Raw genomic sequence first — 25,406 nt, 5'->3', positions numbered from 1 at the left:
GAAAGATGAGGAATGAGTTAGGCCCTGAATATCTGGCAGCAAGGGGTGATACCAGGTACTACTGCGTGCAATTTGTGATGTTCACAGGACAACATCTTACAAATTCTGTCACATGCAGGCCGATACAGTAAGGAGCGGTAGGGAGAGCTGCGTTAGTGCCGGGCACAACCGTGGTTGCCGCATGCACAGTCCAGCTCACCTACCGCTCAATCCTGTATGTAAATAGCTTGCAAATGCAAGCTGTGTCTAAGAAGCGTCCGTGAAGCGTTAGGCCCGCGCAACCCATTTTACTGTATAGAGCGCTGGCCTAACGCTTCACGAACACGCTGGTATCTGTCATTTCAAATGACAGGTACCAGGAAGTGGACAGTTCTCCTACGCTCGGGATTGCCAGTCCTCTCTCCTCTCCTCCCGAAGCAAGCAACGAAAGTGGAAAAAACGAAAAAAAAAAAAAGCGAAAAAACGAAAAAAAAAAAAAAAGTAGCAAGAAAGAGAGAGGAGAGAGGACGGGCAATCCTACGCTCAGGATTGCCAGTCCTCTCTCCCCTCCTCCCGAAACAAGGCGGGAAAAGCAGCCTTGCTTTTCGGGAGGAGGGGAGAGAGGACTGGCAGTGAAAAGCAACGAAGCGACTTACTTTTTTTGCAGCCCCCCTCCGGAGACGGACATCGGCGACGAGGGACCGCGGCTCCCCTGCCTCCAGCTGCCCGCGAAGGTAGACGCATCGCACAGGCAAAAGCGGCCCCTGTGCGTGCAATTGGCCGCTCAAGACGTGACGTCACATGCCGTGACGGAAAATGTCGTGACGTCACATCTTGAGCGGCCCAATTGCACGCACAGGGGCCGCTTTCGCCCGTGCGATGCGTCTATCTTCGCGGGCAGCTGGAGCCGCGGGCAGCTGGAGCCGCGGTCCCTCGTCGCCGATGTCCGTCTCCGGAGGGGGGCTGCAAAAAAAGTAAGTCGCTTCGTTGCTTTTCACTGCCAGTCCTCTCTCCCCTCCTCCCGAAAAGCAAGGCTGCTTTTCCCGCCTTGTTTCGGGAGGAGGGGAGAGAGGACTGGCAATCCCGAGCGTAGGATTGCCCATCCTCTCTCTCTTGCAACTTTTTTTTTTTTCTCGCTTTTTCGCTTTTTTCCACTTTCATTGCTTCGGGAGGAGGGGAGAGGACTGGGGCTGCCCCGGAGACCAGCACCCATGGACGCGGCCAGGGCAGGTGAGCGGGGGCTGGGGGAAAGTTTGCCGTCTACCCTTACCCCTGCCTCTAACGCAGGGGTAAGGGTAGGCGGTAAGTTAGCAGGTTAAACGCACGGCAAAACTGCAGGTTAAAAAAGCGATAGTCGGGGCGCGCGCGTTACTGTATGGGAGGGAATAGCTAATTAGATCGTTTACATGTAATATACATGCCGCGGGCGGAAGGGGTTACCCGGTGATTTAAGGACACGGTAAGAGTAGGTTAAAGGGGATTGTGTATCGCAGGAAGGGCTAACACGGCCGAAAAGAGGGTAGAAAGTGGGTTAGGAGCAGGGTAACCGTGGCCCCACTTTACTGTATTGACCTGATGGAGAGGTTCATTAACAATGACTGATAAATAGAACGTTCTCATTTACCTCGGCATCTTTTTGAAATAATCTTCCAGTTGAGCTTAGGCTACAGAAAGATTATTTGCATTATCGTGAAGAAGTATAGCCCTGGCTATTCCATCAACCGTTTGGTTTAGTGGAAGGGTTAGAAAATGGCTGAATTACATTTTAACTTTTTGAGTTCCAAAAGATTTTGGGCAAACTGTTTTTTATATTCAAACTACTCCCCTCAAATAGAGAACATGTCTCTGGAAGGTAGGGAAGATCTCAGAGGGGGTGGTATAAGATGTGTCCATGTTAGGATACTGATGTAGTAGATTTTATGTATTAGGGTGGCTTATAGTATGCATATTTATACTGTATTAAGAGAGGATTTGTATTGCCTGAATTGTGATTATTTAGTTATTTACTTATTTGGAAGATTCAGAGCCTCTCTCATTCCTCGTCTTAAAGGTCAGCATTAGAATTTTAAGTATACAGTGGAACTCCTGTCAACCAATGCACCCTTTTCAGTAAGGGTGAGTAGGTAGGTGCCAAAGCAACTAACCACATAAGACCTAGCTTAAATCAGTTACATTGGCTCCCAATCAAAACAGAATACAAATCAAAACTCTCCTGTTTTGTCTTCAGGTATGTAAACAATATAACCCCTGATTATATCTCCCAGCTTCTATTCTCCTACACCAAAGAGAACTTCATTCCTACTAAATGGCCTTTTCCTGTCTGGCTTCTGCCAGATGAACTGTACCAGACTTCCTGTATTGAGCTGCTTTGCCCTTAAACTATAGAACAAGATACTGCTATCCCTATGCCTTGAGTCTTCTTATATCACCTTCAGGAAAAGAGTCAAGGCTCAGCTATATTCAGCCAGGCCTTCTCCTAACTTCCACCTCAAAAACTGTGACAAAATTGTGACAGATCTGTAACAAAGACTCCCTTCCATCTCTTGACTATTGGAACAAATAAACCAATAAACTTAATCATGAAACTGTTTTCTGTAAATAGTTTCATTGCTATAAACCTGTTCAATAAAGAGACTGAAAAAACACATAAAACCTCTTACAAAAAAAGTCAAGCAAATTATACATACTTACACAGTAACAAATACATATCAAATAATATCAGACAATAAAACAATATACATCGCAATATAATATCAAATCTATAAATTATACAAAATATTTAAATGATTTAAATCACAATATTATATGCTAACGAAAACTGCTCCCACACTTTTAAGCAACTGTCTGATATATCAATTAAAGCAAATAGAAATACATACATCAATTACATAACCCAAACTAATCATGCTGTATAAAGAATCCAGTTTTGAATTTATGCAACTAGACAGGTAGTTATATAAAATATGCAAAATTCTGCAGAATTTAAAAAGTGTGCCCAGAATTTAAAAAATGTTTGTGCAGCATTTATAATTTTTTGACACATCATACTCCTTGGAGTATATGTTGTACTGCTGAATGCATTGAGGCAAGAGCTGGGAAAACCAGGACAGGATTTAAAATTTCGCAATGGCACAGAGTTAGATGGCCAACACTACAATTTCGTTCCAGTTGCTCTTTAAATAAAGACATAACCAGATGGCTTGTAGAAGAGAAAAAGAGAATAATGTAGTCTAGTGAATACACTGTAAATCAAAATAGACAAAATGCCTAATCTAATCAGCCTCTGTCACCTTGTACTTCTGGCACTGTTAAAGAAACATTCACATCCCACCTGGGAAAATAAAAGCATCAAACACATGAATTCTGGGTTTTCAGCATGTTGAAGGCAACAATAAAACGGAATGGTCTTCAATATATGACTTATTTCTGTGCAACAAGGAGACATCTTTTCATGAGCAAGACATTTTTGATTCAAAGGTTTTCTTTGAGAATAGGAATCAGCAATTCTGGGCTTTCAATGTTAACTCTGCCACTGAACAGTGTAAAATAAAAATGATATTGTGGCTTCTCTATAGGCTGCTGCTAGGGATTAGCAGGAGCTGATTAGATAAGACCTGTTGACATTATCCCTTCTTATGTTTTTCCTTTCTCTTCTAGTCTGGAAATTTCAATCCTTTCTGAATTCCTAATGCTTTGGCTGCTTGCCTATCTTTTTTGTTTTCTCTTGCTCCATGGATAAGTCACTTTTGGCTTGATTGACTAAGACTTTTCTCCCATACTTTATCTATGGCGAAAATACACTTAGCAGGTCCGATCCTTTATATGCAGTTTAACCAGCACTACGCGCCATAATAATTTGTGATTGCCATGGCTGTAAAGTGCTCTGCTTTTGGATAAAAAAAAAATAATAATTTCCTCCCTGCTAATTAGGTGTCTTGAAGTTCTGCCACAGTTAGCTCAGACACTAGGTCTGTCCTCCCTTCCAGCAGGTGGAAACAGAACACAATACTTCAGGCAGAGGTCCCTTCTCTTATATAAAGCCAGGGTCGGATTTTGGGGTGGGTGAGCTGGACGGTCACAAAGGGCGTTGTGAGCTGGGGGGGGGAGGGGAGCCGCCCTGGGCACTACCAGCATCATCCATCCTGCGGCAGTGTGGCCGCAACAGCTCACACCCTGCCACAACCAAAGATAGGCCTGGGGGGGAGGGGGGGCCGCCCTGGGCACTACCAGCATCATCCATCCTGCGGCAGTGTGGCCGCAACAGCTCACACCCTGCCACAGCCAAATATAGGCCGGGGGGGGGGGGGGGGGGGGGGGGGGTTGGTTTTCACCCAGAACGCCACATACCCGAAATGTGGCCCTGTATAAAACCAGAGACAAATATCTTTAGACTAGCCTGACTCAGGCCGAGTTTCGCCCTCTTACAATGGGGCTGCAACAAACAAACAAACAAACAAGTACTTATAAATAAATATAAACCATTAAAAAAAACACACATTTTAAAAACTGACATATAAAATGGTAATAAGAACATGTTTCAGACCAAACTGATGCGCAATTGTAATTTTTGACCCGGATACTCAGAAATCCCAAAATGACAAAGCTGAGGTAAAGGCAATTCATTTCTAAATTAAGAATATTTAATAGTTTCCCATACATACACTTTCCATATCATATTCATTTTTATATGTTACACCACATATATGGATGTTACCATTTTATATGTCAGTTTTTAAAATGTGTTTTTTTATGGTTTATATTTATTTATAAGTACTTATTTGTTTGTTTGTTTGTTGTAGCCCCTGACGCAGCCCCCATTGTAAGAGGGCGAAACTCGGCCTGAGTCGGGCTAGTCTAAAGATATTTGTCTCTGTCCAATAAAGAACCCAGATCGGACATTTGGCTTCTAATGTTGCGCTGTTGCCTCCACGGCTTGGTTAGATGGCCTCCCCTTGCTGTTTCATCAGTCCTGTATAAAACCATACAGGGTAGTTGCTGGTCAGAAATGGTGCCCTACAGAAGGGTGACCTTCAGCATAACCCTTCCCCTTTGGGCTTGCATGCTCACAGATTGACTCAAAAAAAAGTGTCATGGCAGTTCTTCCAGTGCCCAGCATGGTGCCCCAGGTGGTTGTCTCTCTTTCCTACCCCTTGCAAAGGCCCTGTACCCACAGTCCTCTTCCCTTCCTCAGTTCTGATATCTTCCTGAGCTTAAAACAACCTGATTAGTACCCCTATTTTATTTTATTTTATTTTTTTTACTGAAAAAAATACTCAACCAATAACATCAGTTTCCATTATATATGGAGTTCCTGGTTAGAAAATGGACTTGAATTTTAAAAAGCAGCACTTTTTGTTTTCCCTTGTCTGAGAATAACAGGGGCGAGAAACCAAGATGGCTTCGGTCTGGGACTGCATTTTCCAGAAACCCTTGCGGACTGATTTTGGCAGAGAGCCAGCAGGCGTGAATCAAGCATTGGGCGGGGCCAGCAACACCTCATTAGCAGTGCTTTCAAGGTGTACAAGAGAGGTTTCTGCAGCAGCAGCAGAAGGAGAGTGGTGGCAGAGCAGGCAGTTTGACAGACTCCAACCGCTCCCCTTCAGCCTCAGCTATGGAGGAGGATGCAGCAGAGGAGGAGGACTCTGAGACTGACTGGACAAATAACCACTAAAAGGATGTTACATTTTATAATTACACTGGCAGAGACCGTTTTAGCTTAATCACTGATAACTGACTTTAGGGAAAAGCCAACGTGATCTGCGCACAAGTATTTTGACAAGTTATGCAGAAGGGCAAAAGAACAGAAAGATTAAGCTTAGCTGTGCAACATTGAGAAATTTATGAATGTGGGATTTTTGGGTTCCCTTGTATGAGTTATACTGAGAGCGTTATAACCAGACGATTATGAACCAGAGAGAAAGGGTAACAAGGGTATAAAATACCAGCAGGGTTTTCAAAAGTAGAACCAAGCTCCCTAAAAGAATAATAGGACAGGGTAAGAAAAGTACCAACACTGTTGTTTGGTTTTTTTTTTTTACTCTTAGGCCTCAGGAGAACATGGCGGAAGGCAGCGTCTAGCCGGTCCGGGGACGCCGGAGGAGGTCGGCAAAATGACGCCGCGGCAGCCAAACTTCCATCAACCAAAGAGGGAATCGCCAAAAAAGGTAAGGTGGGAGAGTGGAGACGTCGGGCAGCGACGGTCACAACACAATCTTCAGATACAAAGAGGTACATATCCAAAAAAGAGCTCACTGTTACAATTGATGGCTCGCGGGATGGCCCCGCAAGTCACCTCGCTCACCCCCAACGCTGAACGAGACATCCTGCAGATGGGACGCCGCTCCCAACTGCTAAAGCTGCTTCCTGTGGCTCACACACTGGTACTGCACCCAAATGTTGCCACGTTCCTGCTCTTCCATGGGCACGCTCTAGGCATGCACACGAAACGCGCAGCTACACTTAAAGGGCCTGTGGTGGGAATGGCCCCGTGGTACCCTCTGATGATGTCACACACCTGGCCCATTTAAGTTTTCCAAACCCCATAGTTCCTTGCCTCAGCAATGGGTCTCCTGCACTGAGCAGTGTGTGAGTTGCTCCTGCATTCCAGTTTATCCTGCGATCTTGATTTCTCCTATTTATTCCTGCATTCCTATATCATCCAGCCTTGCCTTGCCCAACCTGCCTCGTCCAGCATCTCTTGTGTGTCTTCGTCCATCCTTGGCCTGATCTCCTGTTACTGACCTCTTGCCTCGTGCCTGTTGACAGCTGCTCCCCACCTGCCCCAATCCTGGCCTGTCCCCGGTACCTCCAGCTTGCTACCTGTGCTGACCCCGGTCTGCCCTTGCTCTCTCTACCGCCCTAGGAACCCACCTAAGTCCTGCCGGCCACCAGAATCCAAGGGCTCAAACTGCAGGGAAGACGGCTTGTATAGTTCTAGTCTGCCCCACGTCAGGGCATGTTCACCAGCTGTTAGCGTAGGTCTCGTAAGTTTGCCTACGAGGCTGCATCAACTCATCACCCCAGCTAAGTTAGCCAGACAGACTTATCCGGCTAACTTAGATGGGATATTCAGCTAGACAGCTATGCAGCTGAATATCCCTAGATAAATCACTGCTTAGCTGGATAAGTTTTATCTGTCTAAACCTAGACCTGCTAAGGGCCAAGTCTAACTTATCCAGGTAACTTAATAGGACAAGGCTCAATATCGAAACTTATCCGGCTAACTTAGCAGGATAGCTAGCACCACCCAGTTATGCCCACTGCCCACCCACTGACTATATGGCTAACTATTTAGCTGGATAAGTGACTCATCCAGCTCAGTGGTATAGCTGAATATTCAGCGGCATCCACGTAGTTGCATAAATATGAGTTATCCAACTTAGTATTTGAACATCTACCCAAAGATATTCATCCAGTCTTGTGGTGGTGTTTCATCCTGCCAATTCATTTTTGATCTGATCCAACAGGCCCTGCCAGAAGACTGCAAACTGCGTCTCCTTGTTCCAGGAGAGCTCTGACACTAGAGTTTGGAACTGTATTGCATATATTGTTGTTGTCTTTTACCATTATATCCAATTTTCTTGCATTATACTTTTTATCTATTGAGATGGGGATGCACCAGACCTGTGAGGGGTCTATAGAGTCTCCTCTCTCCAGATGTCCTTCTCAAAAACTCCCATGTCTCCTCTTGGACGATACACAGGATCGTTCAGGGTGAAAGTCCCAAAACCTAGCATTGCCAGGAACCCTCCTTTCCCCCCCCCCCCCCCCCCCACACACACACACACATACATATACACACACAAATCCCTTCTTTTTCACACTCCTGGGCAGGAAGGATGGGCTGAAAAAAAAGGTCCTCCCAAAACAAATGTCACAACATTCTTCAAAAAGTCTACACTACCGGTGAACCGGAACAAATGGCTTTCTCTCTTCCTAGCCTTTCCCAGGGAAGAGGTGCATCCCACACAGAGCTGGACTAGGGAGTCCAGCAGAACCCTTTTCAGCCAGAAGTGCGAGCCCCAGCCAACGAGGAATAGGGGAACCAACAGACAGGCCCTCACATTAAATTCAAATCAAAGATCCCACACGGATCCCAGGTGCCACTTGCTCATGAGCAGACAGGAACCCACCGCTGCCGCAGCCTCGTAGAGAGTGAGGTAACAAAGTGGGACGGTGCAAACCCCTACTTCTAGACCAAGCTATGGTCTCTAGACGTGGGAATAAAGGAATTAGCTGGATTACTTAAGCCAGGACAGAAGGTCTCTGTAGGCCTTACTCTAACCTCACCGAGATATTGTATGCGATCCTGCTGTCTTAAGTTATTTGCTCAGCGCAGCACTAGAATGAGAGCAGTGTTTCTGATTTCCAGATCCAGCTTGGTTGCTGACTCGTATCTCTCCTTGGCCTTCAGTGCCCCAGGGAGGAAAGAGCGAGAATAGCATGGAAGAAAAAATGAGTGTATTTTAACCCTTGTTTTTAACAATATAAAAAGAGACGTTTTTAGAGTTCATAAACATATAGTAAAACAAGCCGTAAAGCCCGTTAAAACGGGCTACATCCCTCTGTCTCTCACCTCCCCCTCATTCTCTCTCCCCTCACTCTTCACCACCCCCCTCCCCCACCCACTCCTCTCCACCCTCCCTCTCCTCTCACTCAGTCCCCCCTCTCCCTCACTCCCACTCACTCAGTCCCCCTTTCCCTCCCTCCCACTCAGTCCCTCCCGGCGCCGTAAGCGCGACTTCCCGCAACCCTCACCCGGCTCCATTAACTCCTCCCGAGATCTGCCGGCAGATCTGGGGAGGAGAAGTAGCGGCACCGTGCGCGCGCGGCGCCGCTGCTTCTCCTCCCACTCCTGCCGGCAGATCTCGGGGGGGGGGGGCGCGGGAATGACACCCCCCCCCCCCCGAGATCTGCCGGCAGATCTGGGGAGGAGAAGCAGCGGCACCGCGCGCGCGCGGCGCCGCTGCTTCTCCTCCCGCTCCTGCGGCCCCACCGCCATTTTTTTCTGACCGACGTCCTTGCCCGCACATGCGCAGTAGAGCTGCGCTCTACTGCGCATTTGCGGGCCGTCGGTCACAGGCCATTTATAAGGTAGATGGTCTATACACAGATAAATTAACAGTTCAGGAAAAATGAAAGTCGACAGAGCATCCTTTTTACCTGAATAAGAGTGCTGCGTGCCCTCGCTGGATATTGCCGATACCCCTCCGATCGCAGTGATTCCCTCTTTTCTGTTTATTGATTTCCTGAATGATTTGCTGATTTCCTTACTCTTCAACTCTTGTATTACCTTTTCACAATACAAAGAAGGAACTGTTGTTAATGGCTGTAAAATAAGTTACTACCGATGACCCTAAGGATATAAGAAGTGCCACAGGGTGGTCAGACCAAGGTCCATCGAGTCCAGCGTCCCGTCTCAAAAAGCCAGTACCCACCCAGCAGAGCCAAAAGAGTTTATCTATGTCACTCCCAGGGATAATAAGCGCTGACTTTCCCAAATCCACTTGGCTAATAACTATTTGAACTTTTCCCTTCAGCAACTTTGTCCAGTCCTTCTTTGAGTGGCCCCGATCATGTCCTTTGGCAACAGAATTCCATAACTTGATCGTGGATGGAGTGAAAAAATACTTTCTATGATTTATTTTAAATCTGCCCGTTGCTAGTTTCACGGAACGCCCCCTGCTCCTAGTGTTGTCTGAGAGGGTAAATAATCGTTCCCATTTACCTGCTCCACCCCACTCATGATTTCACAAACCCGAATCATATCCCCTCTCCATTGGGGAGCTTTTCCATCCCCTCTATCATTTGTGTGTACCTTTTCTCTGTCTGCCTTGACTTTTTGAATGGGGTGACCAAACCTGCACACACACACAAGGTGCAGTCGCGCCGTGCATCTGGACACAGGCATTATGATGTTCTCAGCTTTGTTCTCTCTTCCTTTCTAAATAATCCCGAACATTCCTATTTTTTACCTTTTTGACCACTGCATGCCGAGCCGAAGATGTAAAAGCATTATCCACAAGGACTCCTTTTCCTGTGTGGGGACCCATAACAGCATCCAGCATCGCGTACCTATAGTAAGGATTTTTTTTTTTCCCCCCTTTATGTGCTTTACTTTTCCACATTAAATTGCACCTGCCATTTAGATGCCCGGTCACCCGACCTTACAAGGTCCTTCTGCAGTTCCTCATAATCCACTGTTTGTAAACGACTCAAAAACAATTTTGTGTCATCTGCAGATTTGGTGGCCTCAGTCTCTGTTCCGCTTTTCCAGATCATTCAGGAATGTGCTAACTAGCACAGAGGATGTGGTCAAGGCGACTAACAGAGGGGTTTATAAGAGGTCTGGACAAGTTCCTGGAGGAAACGTTCAGGAAAACATTGTTAGCCAGGGAGTCTACGTGAAGCTACTGCTATCGCTGGGAGTAAGTGTAACAGGATTTAGATCTACTTTATGGCTTCTGCCTGGATTGGCCACTGTCGGAGACAGGATGCTGGGCCCGATGGACCTTGGTCTGACCCAGCGTGGTTCTTACAGGAAATTAATTTCCTAAACCCGGATTACCGATCCGTATTGTCCTTGACACTTTGTTTCCAAGAGTTGTGCGCGCTGACTTAAAACGCTGGAAATGAACAAAAGCCCAATATAACATTACAAAAAAAAAAAATCCCAAACTAATGCCGCATGAATCCCTTTCAGCCATGGGACACTCTTCTAGTGCGATACCAGGCAGAAAAGTAAATTATAAATTTCCAGGGCGGGTTTCCTACACAGTTTTCCCTTTTTTTAATTTTCTATTTATTTATTTAGCATTTTTATATACCGACTTTCCAATAACAGAATTACTGATCAATTCGGTTTACATTCTAAACAATAACATTGACAGGTAAATGTCTTACAATGAACAGGTCGATATAACTTGGATTAGTATATATGGGGTTAGTAACATAAGTAAAAGATACGGTGCCTAATGTAGGCTAAATAAACAGTTAATAGTTATGATACTAGGTTTTGATATTAGACTGCCAAAGTTCAAGTGAGTTCTAGTTTTCTCATAACTTGTTTGACAATCAAACGCCTGAGCAAGAAGAAACCATCTGTATTTTTGTGTCCCTTCTTCTGAGGACAGAGGTGGCAGATGGGCTGCCCAACCCCCCTCCCCCCTGCAAGGGGGACCAGGGAAGGTATGAGAGGGAGGGGAGAGGCCCGGTATGGGAGGTGGAGAGACAGCCGGTCTGAGGGGGGGGGAGAGGGAGCCATTAAGTGGAGAGGGGGTAAAGGTTTACCCTGCTTTCTTTTCTGTATTAACTTGGCTGCAGGAAGTGTTAAGGACCGTGTCCACCAGCCCAAGCTGCCGTGGCTGCACAGAATCTTTTTTTTTTGCCGCTGTCTTGCAAAGAATAAATATCAGCCACGCCCACACACGTACCCCTTCCATTCTGCAATTTTATTTTTAACTGAAGAACTGGGCCCTGTGATTTAAAAATACAGCAAAGCCTCGCACATGTCCTACGCAAAAGAAACAAGTTTTCACATAAAAGACGGATTTTGGCAGCACAGTTTTACTTACCGACACAAATTCTTCAAAGTTTATCTTTCCATCCTTGTTGCTGTCAGCAACTGTTAGAAATTTTTCCACAATTTCTCTGACTTTGTAGCCAGGCAAGGGAATGTTCGCCTCCTTAAAAAGATCATGAAGCTCATAGTCACTCACATAGCCGCTGTTGTCAATGTCTGCAGATGTAAAAAATAAAAATACAAAAGTTTGAAGCTTCATAACCTTTGATTGGCGGTTATCCTATCCAGATATCATGACAACCATAAGAAGATAGGTTACATTTTAGTTGTTTTTAATCTTTTTTTTTGGCTCAGGTCCTTTGGACCTTCAGCTCATTTGAAGCCAACCCCTGTTGGGCTACGGTCTCCATTTACCACTACTGACAAATTATTCCCCTATTTTATATTCCCTCCCAACTCATGGGCCGATAAAGTAAAAGTCGCGGGAGAGCGGGCGAACGCCCACTCTCCTGGCGCGCGCACAGGCCACTCTCCTATGCATGCGATTCTGTATTCAAATGAGGGCCCGCGGCAAAAAGAGGCGCTAGGGACACTAGCGTGTCCCTAGCGCCTCCTTTTGGACAGGAGCGGCGGCTGTCAGCGGGTTTGACAGCCAACACTCAATTTTGCCGGCGTCGGTTCTCAAACCCACTGACAGCCACGGGTTCGGAAACCGGACGCCAGCAAAATTGAGCGTCTGGTTTTCAACCCGCAAGCTGATTTCAAATCTATTTATTTACTTTCGGGACCTCCGATTTAATATCGCCATGATATTAAGTCGGAGGGTGCACAGAGAAATTAACGCCTACCTTTGGGTAGGCGCTAATTTCTGAAAGTAAAATGTGTGGCTTGGCTGCACATTTTCTTTCTGAATCGTGATAGTGCCATCAACATGCATTGGCATGTTGCGGGTGCTATTAGGTTCGGGGGGGTTGGACGCGTGTTTGACGCGTTATTACCTCTTACTGAATAAGGGGTAAAGCTAGCGTGTTGAAAACGCGCATCCAATCGCGGGTTAACAGTGCGCTCCACCGGAGCGCACTGTTAACCCGCCAATACAGTACAGTGCGCTCCACCGGAGCGCACTGTACTGTATTGGCCTGTTAGTGAACTCCCAACTTAGTGAACTCAGTCACTGCAGGGGCCACACACCAGGGTTTCTTCCCAAATCCTGCAATCACAGGCTCTAAATTCAGCCACTAGGTGTCACTGTTGTGCAAGGACTAGGACCTCCTTTTCCCTCAGGGGGCTGTGAACTCCTCCACTGCGGTGTCTTGAGGCCTGGACATCCCAGGAAGCAGAAGACCTGAGCTGGGTATTGATCCCACTACTTATATGTGGTAGTATATAGCATCACTACTGAATCACCAGACTGGTCCTTTAAAATTAGTTTAGCCTTAGGACACTTCCCAGAGCCATAAATAACTTTAAGCCAGCAACTAGCAGCATTAAATACTTGGGTATCTGGATATCAAGGGAGACCAGGGAGTTATAAAAAGATAATTATATGCCTATACTGGGGAAAATCAGATGTGATCTCAAAAGTTGGTCATCTCTTCCCCTTTCCTTGCTGGTTAGGGTGAATCTGATAAAAATGTCTGTCCTGCCTCGATTGTTGTACCCATTTGCACATCTTCCTTGTGACGTTCTCGGGGTGATTTTTCAAACTCTTACAAAATATATTACCGGTTTTCTGTGTGTGGTGGGTCACCCTCCCCGACTGAATTATATGGCCTAACTAAAAATAAAACCATGGGAGGAGTGGGATTGCCAGATTTTCAGCTTTATTATTGGGTGTGCTGGTTGGCAAGCTGAAGGGTGTGGCTTGGGGTGGATTCTCCTCAGTCTTGGGATGCAGTTTAGTTTCGCTGTTGCAATTACCCTTCATGTCCATGGCGAGCCGCGGTGCCCAGGGAAGGAGTCTGTTCATAGCGTATACTTTGGGGGTTTGGAGAGCAATATGCAGAAAACAGCTACACAAAAGGTGATTTCACTTATGACCTCCATTGTTAAAAATCCTGGCCTGACTCCTTGCACTTTCTCTCCGGATATAGCTATCTGGCAGGCCTCAGGCTTATGCTTTTAGGTCAGTTTCTTGAGGATGGGCTGGTTAAGTCATTTACACAACTTAGAACTGAATTTCAGATTTCTGCTCATACCAGATCCCTGTATTTACAGATGCGACGGGCCATTATGTAACTTCATGTAATTGAGCCTAGCTGGGGGAAACTGAGCCTGTTCTATGCTGTGATGGGAGGGTGGGTGACATTTATTTCTGTGTTAGATATTATTGTCAGAGCAGATATTGTAGGAACTTCCATAAATCGAGGGCTAATTGATCAGAGAAACGAAGACCTAAATTTGGCTCTGGATGCTAAAGTTTGGAAGTCCATATGGAATGCCTCAAGATGTATTGCATTTGAAAAGCTAAAACGTTATGTTTCAATTGTTACAACATTTATATAGAACTTGTGTATTTTTTGCTAAGTTCAGTGCTGCTAGCACTTTACATTGGAGAGGCTGTGGGCAAAGGAGACATATTTACACATGTGGTGAGAATGTGAGCACACAGTCCTTTTGGGTTCGAGTAATGGATAATATCTTGGCTATGTGTGGTCATGGTCTCCCTTTGGATCCCTGTCTTTGTTTGCTGGGTATATGGCCTAATAGATCTTATATGCAGAGACATAGGAAGCTGTCTAATGCCCGCAGCATGTCTAACTATTGCACGTATGTGGAAGGAGGCACCTTCTTTTTCCTGTTGAGAGCAGAAAATGGCAGAGATCACCGATCTTGAAAAATCGCAATTGCTTTCAAGGACAAATGGATAGCTATAAGGACATTTGGTACCTCTATTGGAGGTGGTGATCTGATATCTCATCCTCCTCAAGCTGATGGGGGTTTACAGTTTGTATTTGTACTTGGTTGTTCTTCATCACCAAGTAAGAAATGACTATTGGTGATGTGTCTACGGGATTTGATTCTGTTTGATGGTAATAGTGTGCTTTGTTAAATAAACAGTTAAAAAAAAATTAGTTTAGCCATTGATATTCAAAAACCTGCTGAGTGAGCACCGTAACTAGATGAATATCTGGATATTCAGCTGCATATAAGCCAGATGTGCAGTTGAATGTCTAAACTTATCTGCTCAAAATTTAACAGAGTAGATTAAGCCTCATATTTGGTTAAAATGAGTATCTATTTAAAAGAATTTCATACAGCATGGTGGTGAATGAAACATGCATATTGCAAACAAAAAAAACAAACAAAAAATGGTGACACAAATAGCAAAAAAAAAAAAAAAAAAAAATCACATCTACTGCCAACTGTTAGGTCCTGAATCAACCAAGAAAGGTGACAAAGGCCTGCTTAAACTACTGGCCATAAGAATATCTCACCTATCCCCTTTTTTAATATGGCTAAGTTTGTGTGAATTGCGATTTCACCATAGATTTAACTAGTTAATGGAGACATTTTTAAATAGGTTTTTTTCTGGGCAAATCTACCTAAGTTTAGCCAGGTAAATCTTAATACTGATCCCTTATTGTTTTTCATCTTACTGCCATTGAGTCATATTCCTGAACTCTAGATTAGTAACTAATCTAGTTAAACTATAAAAACCTTTTATGATGTAACCTGGCAAGGAAAACTTATGTCAAAGTTTCTAGAACTTTGACTGAGCCTCACTGAGCATGCCCATGCATGCATTATTTATTTATTTATATACTGACATTTGATCTGAGATATCACATTGGTTTGCATTCAGGTACTGTAGGTATTTCTCTATCCCCAGAGGGCTTACAATCTAAGTTTTGTACCTGAGGCAATGGAGAGTAAAGTGACTTGCCCAAGGTCACAAGGAGTGACAGGGGGACTCAAACCCTGGTCTTCTGGTTCATAGCCCACTGCTCTAACCACTAGACTATTCCTCCTCCTCTACATGTCCCTGCGTGGTCCCTTCCATCTTTTTCCATGGAGTCTGGTGGTCAGGGTTTTCTGATTCAGAGCTCTCCTCTCTCTTAACAGCCAGAGCAGTCAAACCTATTTCACCATGGTAGAGAAGGTGGAGATTTTACTCCATTTGCTTCCTGATTCCAAAAAAAAAAACAGGGGATTCCATCCCATCCTAGACCTAAGGGCCTTGAGTAAGTTTCTCAAAAGAGAAAAGTTAATGATGATTGCACTGGGTACCTTGACCCCTCTTTCTGCAAAAGGGAGACTTCTATGCTCTCTCGATCTAAAGGATGCCTACACACATCGAGATCTTCCCCAGTCACTGGAAGTATCTCAGATACGTGGTAGGAAACCTGCACCTTCAGTATCGCATTCTGGTATTTGGGTTTGCTTCTCCCCCACGTGCCTTTACAAAATGCTTAGTGGTGGTAGCAATGCATTTACACAGGCTGGGGGTGCATTTGTTTCCCTATCTGGATGATTGGCTGATAAACAGCACCTCTCAGGCAGAAGCCGAGGAGTCTGTGCCCGTGACCACCAGGTGTTGGAGTTACTAGGGTTCGTCATCAATTAACCAAAGTCTCACCTCTGCCCATCACCTCTATTGGAATTTGTTGGAGCTCTGCTAGACATGAATCAGGCTAGAGCCTTCCTCCTGCAGTAGTGGTCACCCTGAAGGCCATTATGGCAGAGATCCAAGAGCCAGCAGACATCAGCTAGGCCCATGTTGAGGCTGTTAGGTTGCATGGCTACAACCATTCATGTTGTCCTCATGGCACGTCTATTTATGCGAGGAGCTCAGTGGACCTTGCACTCAGGATCATTGGGATTGCATCCAAGTCACTCCATTATTATGGGACTCTCTGCACTGGTGGTGGGACAATTCTAATTTGGTGGGAAGGGTTCCCTTCCAAATTCCTCCAGTGCAAATTGTCCTAACCATGGATGCATCCAACCTGGGCTGGGGAGCTCATGTAGATGGACTTTGCACTCAGGACTCCAGGTCTGCCCAGAAATGTCAGTATTAAATACATTTCCTTGAGCTCCAAGAGATTTGATACACACTGTGGGCTTTCAGGGATCAGCTGTACAACAAAATCGTACTGAGCCATCATACATAAACAAGCAGGGAGGTACAGGATTCTACCTCCTATGTCACAAAGCCGTCCAGCTTTGGGTCTGGGCATGCTCTCATGGGGATAGTGTTCAGGGCCACCTATCTGGCTGGTCTGGAGAGCGGGGTGGCGGACAGACTGAGTCTGTCTTTCAGACCCCATGAATGTTCCCTGGACCAGTGGGTAGCGAATCGGATCTTCCTCCTGGGGGGTACCCTGGAATTGGACCCTATAACAGAAAGCTCCCTCTCTATTGTTCCACTTAGCAAAAGTTTGCAGCGCATTTTATAACAAAAATGTTGTTGTTGTTGTTTTCGTTATCCCCTTTTTTGTTGGGGGCCGCCTATAGCTAGGGATTCACCCATGGGTGAGTTGCTTACCTATAACAGGTGTTCTCAGAAGACAGCAGGATGGCAGTCCTCACAAGACCCGCCCATCTCCCCATGGAGTTGGTCTCCACTTCATAGCTAGCTAAATTATTAGACTAAAGAGACCCGTGTGGATACATAATACAATACATGCTTGGGAAGGCTCAGTGAGGCTCAGTCAAAGTTCTAGAAACTTTGACATAGGTTTTCCAAGCCGTGTTCCATCAGATGCCACCCATGTGTGAGGACTTCCATCCTGCTGTCCTCCGAGAACACCTATTACAAGTAAACAACTCTGCTATACTTTTCATTGCTGGCTTCAGTTGGGTTTGCCTATTTTATATCACCTCCCAACTTAACTTTAGTCCGGTCATCGTAGCGACATTCCTTGGCTGGGAGCCATATGCCCGAGCTCCTTCCAGAACCCCACCATCATGGGTTCTGGCTCCAGCCGCTAGGTGGCGCCACTGCACAATGACTGGGACTCCCCGAAACCAGTGGTGGTGAATGCCACCTCCACAGCGTCTCTGGATCCAGCCAGTCTGCGAAGCAGAAGACCTGACCTTGTAAACAGCCATGCCCTTCACATAATAGTGTGCAGCACTGCCACCGAGCCATCAAATGGGCCAAAGTCAGGCTACACCGAGTTCTCATCTGGTTAGACATCGGTGTGTCTGGAGTTTGGACTCTGTCATATCATGGATGAAAGAACGGCCGAGAAGCACAAGGGGTTCCCAAAAATGGTAGTGAAGGTACAGGAGATGCCTCGCCAGCTTCAATAGCACACACTAAAATTCTGTCAAAAAAAAGCATATTGAAAAAAAAAAAAAAAAAGACGATAACGTCCAGACGAGGCTCTCATTTAAAGTCCTGTCTACCACATTGAGCCCAAGCTATTTCTCACAGCAGTAGAGGTCCCCAGCTTTATTGTTTTCAAATAAAAAAATTTGGCATTAAACCCTATATGAGCTGCTTAAAATCCCCACACATCATCACTAATCCATATGCATTGGATAAAGTGAATCCTTTCAACTGTTTTTGTGTACATACATTTTTTTAATTGAAATTCACAAGAATTTTTATGTACTATTTCCATTTCGTGAACATGGTTTTTAACTTGTCTGGGAGGGTGCTACTACCATATTGTACAGCATAGTTTATCTAATGATGCAACAAAAAAGTTGCAATTAAAGCACCTACAAGTTTCCAGATTTCCTCTCACTCTGTCATATTTTTTTTGTCTGCAGCAGCTTCTTATTTGTACATCAAGCATACTATATTCTACTGATTATGTTATTTCTAACATTAAGGATGAGTTTTAAGGCCAAAGATGGTGAAATAGCTCTCAATTTCTTATTACAGGCAGAAATATTTTTAACTGCAATTATTTCCAAATAATCTGAAGTGTAAGCGATTAGATATTAGGTATTTCCTTAATTCTTTTCCACATCACTCCTCCAAAATATCCTTTCTGTTGTTACAGAAATATATGTGAGACTGTGTGTCTCTCTCTCTGTGTGCAACATCAGCATTTATTATCTTCCTAAGTATTGCGTTTAGAGATTTGTAAGCAGTGGATACATGCCCTATGAGCAATAAAATTCAATGTCTGAGCTAGAGATGTGGACACACAAAAGCAAAATGACTTGCTACAAAACAATAGCCCACTGTGCAGGTTCTATCTGGATAGCCCTGTAAGTACTTCTTCCTCCACACTTTTTCTATCCCTTGGCAACTCTCAACAAGTGTTTTCTGCAAACACCGATAAAATGCTGAAGCCACATTAGAGGATGATAGCACCTTATCATATCTCCCTACCTCTTGCAATGACTAGCTATCAGTTTCCCATGCTAATGTACAATGCCTCGATCGCCACAGTTTACCACTCCTCCACATCAATGTTCTCTCTAAGGATTAGGTCGCTGTCTGCAAAAAACGTTTGCTTAGGAGCAAAAATGTTTGGTTTCATTAACCTGTGAGCACTACCTTCTTTGATGCCAAATGTCTGTCAATTTTATGCTCACAGTAAGCCAGGCTTTAGAGGAAGCATTGGTAACAGCATGCACACAAACTCTCTCACATATACACACACACATTAACACACTTGCATATTCACTCTCATGCATACATGCTCAGTCTCATAAACATACACACACACAGACATGCATGTTCACTCAGTTCCCTTCCTCTTCCACACACACACACACATCTCAATAACTGCAAACAGCGGTGGATTCCCGATAATGACCGGCCCGGGGATTCGCCGCCCAGACCGGCCCAGGAGATACCACGTGGTCTGCCGAGCGCAGCTCTGTCACGGCCGCGCTCGGCAGACCACGTGACTAGAGCGACCGGCCCACCGGGGGGATGCCCGATCCCCCGATAGGCCAATCCGCCCCTGACTGCAAACCCTTCATTGCCAAACACTTTGAGTACACAAACCCTTGCAAAATAAAAAAAAAAAAAAAAACACGCCTAGAACCTTGCCATACCATACCAGCATTATCTCAGGACTCAAACAGCAGCAGCCTTATCTATGACATGGCAGCAATGCAAATATTATACCATGCCCTAGAACTTGCTCTGTTAACCACCTCCTGGGATTGACAGAGCAAGCCATACTGCTACAAAGCCCTACAGAAAAAGTACGTGCCAGCAGAAATGCTGCAGCTCAGTTACAGGCGCAGAACACAGACAGATCCTTACCTAAAGGACTATAAATTAGAAACTGAGACATACAGACAAAAATAAAATGGAAAGCCTGAAAGAACAAAATGTGAATATGTAATGCTCACTCCCAAAGATAACATATGTTATTCACTAAAATTTCAAAAAAGTTTTTTTACTTTTGCTGTCCAATCTTATTTTTCTAATTTGTTGGTACCAGGCTTTTTTTCACATTTCCTTTCTTGGTCTTTTCCCAATTCCTGTTTTTTCTTTCTGTTTATTCTCTCTCCACCTGTCTTCTTCCCTTCCTCCCTCAAACACACACTCAGTCTTCCATTCTCACATGCTGCCTCTCTCTCTCACACAAGCTGCTCGCCAACACACCACTCTCACTTTCACATGCTGTCTCTCAGTCTCTCTCAACATACAGGCTCTCTCCTACACACTCTCTCTCAACACAAACACACACACACACACACTCACTCTCTACAGGGCCTCAGCCTCTGGGCCTCCTCTTTGTGGGTCACGGTGGCTCTGATCTTCTAAGGAAGATGCGAGATGGGATCTACAGCGCCCCTGCTACCGGGCCTCCTCTTCTTAGGTGGCCGCAAGATGGGATCTTGCTGCTGTTCTTTTGCACAAGGGCAATGTTTTTCTTCCGGGGCTGCATGGGCAGGAAGAGAAACACGGGGGTGGGGGGGGGGGGGTCTCTTGTTTTCTTCAGGTCTTGGTGGGATGAGCTTCACCATGGCCCCACCAATCTTCCTACACGAGGGGATAAAAAGATCAGAAGGAACAGTGCTCCACATCCCCCCCGCCCACACCCCAGAGATGATCCTGGTCTCTGCCAGCAGTTTCTTCCTTTTGGCCTAGGGGTTCTCTGCTTTTTGGCCGTTGGCATAGAATTCTGCCAGTGGGTGGGGGGGGCCTCCCGATGACACTCTCCTATCTGTCACCCGGGGTGGACTGCCCTCCTTGCCCCCCCCCCCCCCTCCTTTATTATGCCATTGCCTATGGAGTTTCAACCCTTTAAAAAAAACTTGACTGATCCATATGGATTAATTTTACCATCACTTTGCTTAATCTTTGGGCCAACATCTTAGTATATATTTTACTAAAATGTTGGCCCACATTAATGAGAGAGGCTTGTAACTTTGAGTAAGAAGTGGGTTTCCATCTTGCTTCTCCTCTAGTATTGTAAACATGGCTTCAGCTTCTAGGAAATGAAATCTTAATACAGTTGTTCAAGTTTGGTGTTATGATTCATGGGTGTGTGGACCCTTGGCCCGAGATGCGAGTTGTTGCTACCTGTGGGAAGGAGCCCTACAGGTCTGCACCGTCGGAAGGTGAGGTATAGGCACAGCAGGGAGCTCTGGGCACAGTGATGGAGAGGTCCCCAGGGATCAGGAGGTTACCCCAGTAGGATGGCAGACTGGAGGCAGTACCTGGGCTGAGACCCTGAAGGGAGGAGGCATCAGGTAGACCACGGAGCAGAAGGCGCAAGACTAGCCTTGCAGGAGGTTCCCTGGGAAGGCAGCCCTGAGGGGCGGAGCTTGTGCAGCGTAGAGAGCGTTGATGCAAACACGCAGGCCAACCCGTGGGGCAAGAAAGCCCGAGCCAGATCTCTGCAGTAGATGTAGGCAGAGTCCCAGAGAGCAGGAAATGCCGGCAGTCTAGACACAACCCCGAGGAGCGGGCCTGAGAGCACAACCCTGAGGAGTGGGGGAAGCTCTGGGAGTCTCTTGATACTTTAAGGCACTGCCCCCCAAGGAGCGAAGAGGCACAGACAGTCTTATGTAGAACACAGAGCCACCCCGAGGAATGGGGAAGCCCTGTCGTGGAACTCATTGGTTGCTGTGGTGTTCCAGGGAGAATTCCGAGCAGTAGAAAGTACTGCGTCGGAGGTGGACCCTTGGGCCGAGATGGGGTTGTTGTGACCCATAGGTAAGGACCTACGGGTCCCCACCGTCGGCAGGTGGAGAGGACTAATAGGCAGAGGCTGCTGGAGCTTCACCTATACCGGCCCTCGTTCCCCGTGGGTTGAGCCTTTGGGTGCCGGGGCCAGCAGGACTTAGGAGAGCCTCTGTAAAGAGTTGGTTCAGCCCAGAGACAGCAGGGGAGAGATGGTACAGTCTTACTCCAGACTAGGTCGAGAGAAGGCCTGCCGACCTGCCGACACGAATCGGACGAAAGGCCCGCCTCCTAACGCACCGCAAGCCAATCGCAAAGGGCACAGGGGCCCTTTAAATCGACTGCAGACCCGGCGCCGCGCACCGCGCGAAGGAGCACGACAAAGGGGCCTGCCCCTTTGTGCGCCCCTTCGTGCGACCTTTGTGCGTACCCCAATTTCTGCCGGTCCACGCACAGGACCTCCTCGCCATTGCTACACACGGAAGAACATCAACTGCCGATTTCGCCATCTCTACTGCAGGTCTCACCAGCGTTTCACATGACTCTGATAACAGCTGGATACGTCTATTATCCATCCAACAGCAAGTAACATAACTACTTCACTGTAATTGATGCAAACCCTCACAAGTCATCCAACCCTCCCTACTACCTAACCTAAATATATGGAAATGTACTCTGCACCCTATCCTATTTTATCTCTCTCTATATTGTAATTCTTTCAGAAAGACTCAACTGCAACTTGCCATAACATTACCCAGTCCACCTCCCCACCCCTCCTCCTGAAAGGAATCCTAACTGCGACTCTTCGCACCAGCAGCCTACTACCCTGCCAACCACCCACTTCCTCCTCCTGAAATGTGTCTCCCCGCTATACCCATCATACACTACCCCATGCGACGTATTCTCCGCCCAACACACACTCACACCCTCACACAACATAAATCTCTAGTGCCCATCATGATCACACCCCTCACCCAACTACTAGGTCTGGCCACCTTAGCCATCACCCTCTGCAACGCCCAATCAATCATAAAGAAAGCGCCAATCCTACAAGACCTACTCACTGACTCAAGCCCTGATATTTGTGCCATTACTGAATCATGGCTAAAGAATTCAGACCAGGTCTTCATTAACCAACTCCCAACACAGACGTACGACATCTTCTCCATCCCTAGGCCCAAGAACAAAAGAGGAGGTGGTATTCTCCTAGCCGCCAAGAAACACCTGAACCTCAAACTACAAACCAGCTCCCCCTCCCCCCCGAGACTCGAGATTGGGCTCTTTACCCCCAACGCCCTGCAGGTCTGCCTCCTCTACGCCCCCCCCCCCGGTATGCTGGAACAGGACCCCTCCCCCCTCATCGAATACATCACCAACTTTATAAAGCCAGACACCCCAGCAGTGATACTTGGAGATTTCAACCTCCACGTAGACACCCACCCCCTCACCACATCCTGCGAAACCCTACTTGTCTCTCTCAAAGCCCTGGGCTTCAAACAGCTCATCTCCAAACCCACGCACAAAGCTGGGCACACACTCGACCTCCTTTTTGTTAATACCTGCATCTCTACACCCCATGCACCAATCCCCACACCCATCCCCTGGTCCGACCATTACCTCATCAATGCCCAACTCATCATCAACAACAATGCCTCCAACACAAAATCACATAAAAAGACAATCTCCTACCACAAACCATGTTCCTCGGAAGAACTCTCCCAAGCCTTCATTAAAGTAAGTGAAAACCTCGACCTTACCAACCCAGATAATGCCCTCCTCTCATGGGATAAGCTCACCGCTGACATAGCCAACGACACCTGCCCCATCATCCACAAAATAATAAACCCCAACCAAACAGAAAGAAAACCATGGTACACCAGTGAACTTAAAAAATTAAAACAAGACCTTAGAGCCAAAGAACGCTCCTGGCGTAAGCAACCCACCCCTACACTCAAAACAGTCTACAAACACACCCTACACCTATACCGACAAGCAACACTCCACGCCAAACGTGACTTCTATGCAGCAAAAATTCACAACTACAAATTCAATCCCACCGCCCTATTCTCCTATGTAGCAGAACTCACAAAATCCACTACCCCATCCCCCCAGGAAGATAATAGCATAGAGAAATGCAATAAACTCGCAGATTACTTTAAAAATAAAATCAGCAATATTCTCACTCGCCTCCCCCCTAACCCCACTCCCATCGATCTTCCACCCACCACCAACAACATTAACCTCACATCCCTTGATCTCACCACCACGATGGAAGTCGAATCCATCTTAAGAAAGATGCGGCCAGCCACCCACATCGCCGACAACATCCCATCTAAACTCCTCCTCAATATTCCTTCCGTCATAGCAAGACCCTTAGCGGATATCATAAACTGCTCCCTCGCCTTCGGGACGGTTCCTGACCCGCTCAAACTCGCCATTGTAAAGCCCCTACTGAAAAAGCCCACCCTTGACCAAAATGACCCTGCAAACTATAGGCCCATCTCCAACCTGCCTTTTATTTCTAAAATCCTGGAGAAAGTGGTCAACACACAACTTACCGACTTCCTAGAAGACAACAATATCCTCCACCCCGCCCAGTACGGCTTTCGTAAAAACCGAAGTACGGAAAAGCTCCTTCTTGCATTAACAGATACCATCCTAAAAGGTATGGACCACGGCCAATCATACATTCTAGCCCTCCTAGATATCTCAGCAACGTTCGATACGGTGAACCACAAAATCTTAATATCACGCTTAGCAGAGATAGGCATCGCAAACACAGCCCTATCGTGGTTCTCCTCTTACCTTGACCACAGAAAATATAAATCCGAATCTACACACATTCCTCTTGCACAAGGCGTTCCCCAGGGCTCCTCCCTTTCCTCCACCCTCTTTAACATATATCTACTCCCTCTTTGCCACCTCCTATCTAAACTGGAACTAAAATTCTTCTTGTACGCTGACGACGTACAAATACTTATCCCCATCCAAAAATCCCTCAACGAAACCCTGCACTTCTGGGAAACATGCCTTGCATCTATCAATTCCCTCCTTTCCAACCTACACCTTGCACTCAATACCTCAAAAACTGAAATTCTTATTATTACTAATCAACCCAGCCTTTCCATCCAACAAACGCATCAAAACACTTCACAAAATCTCACGCATCCACCCACTGTCAGAGACCTAGGAGTTTCCCTAGATACTCAATTAAGCTTCAAATCTCACATCAACTCGCTCCTAAAAAAGGGCTTCTATAAACTACAAACCCTCAAAAAACTAAAACCTCTCCTCCACGTACACGACTTCCGCACTGTTATGCAAACCACCATGCTATCAAGACTTGATTATTGCAACTCACTGCTAATAGGCCTTCCCTCCTCCACAATCAAACCCCTCCAAATCTTACAAAACGCCATGGCCCGCGTCCTCACAAACTCAAGAAAGACTGATCACATCACCCCCATACTTCAAGACCTCCACTGGCTCCCAATCACCTATCGCTCTCAATACAAAACACTCACTATCATACATAACACACTATACAAAAATAATTCCCCATGGATCGAAGATATGCCACACTTCCGCCAGGCCAACCGCCCCACCAGAAACGCCCTTGCTGGCACCCTCTACACCCCCTCACTCAAAATCGCTCACCTCACCACCACCAGAGAGAGAGCCTTCTCCATCGCCGGCCCCACCCTCTGGAACTCCCTCCCTGCCGAGCTCCGACTAGAACCATCACTTAATCAATTCAAAAAAGGAATCAAGACCTGGTTATTTAAACAGGCCTATCCCAACACGTCACAATCCTAGCTCTGTAACTCCTTCGCAACACTTTTATTTCCCCAC

At 46.2% G+C, this 25,406-nt stretch overlaps 1 protein-coding gene across 5 annotated transcripts in view; it reads right to left on the bottom strand.

Moving 5' to 3' along the window:
• Positions 1–25,406, bottom strand: part of PLS1 (plastin 1) — a 164,627-nt gene that overhangs the window by 92,906 nt on the left and 46,315 nt on the right. For all 5 annotated transcript variants that reach the window (XM_029617061.1, XM_029617059.1, XM_029617060.1 and 2 more), the window contains exons 3-4: positions 11,553–11,716; positions 9,142–9,271 (exon numbers count right to left, since the gene is read on the bottom strand). In XM_029617061.1, the coding sequence (XP_029472921.1) occupies positions 9,142–9,271; positions 11,553–11,716 (294 nt within the window). The remainder of the gene's footprint in view (positions 1–9,141; positions 9,272–11,552; positions 11,717–25,406) is intronic.

The sequence above is a fragment of the Rhinatrema bivittatum genome, chromosome 9 (assembly GCF_901001135.1).
Source record: "Rhinatrema bivittatum chromosome 9, aRhiBiv1.1, whole genome shotgun sequence".
Classification (NCBI taxonomy): domain Eukaryota; kingdom Metazoa; phylum Chordata; class Amphibia; order Gymnophiona; family Rhinatrematidae; genus Rhinatrema; species Rhinatrema bivittatum.
The sequence above is the reverse complement of the archived record's forward strand: the minus strand, read 5'-3'. Positions and strand labels throughout refer to the sequence as shown.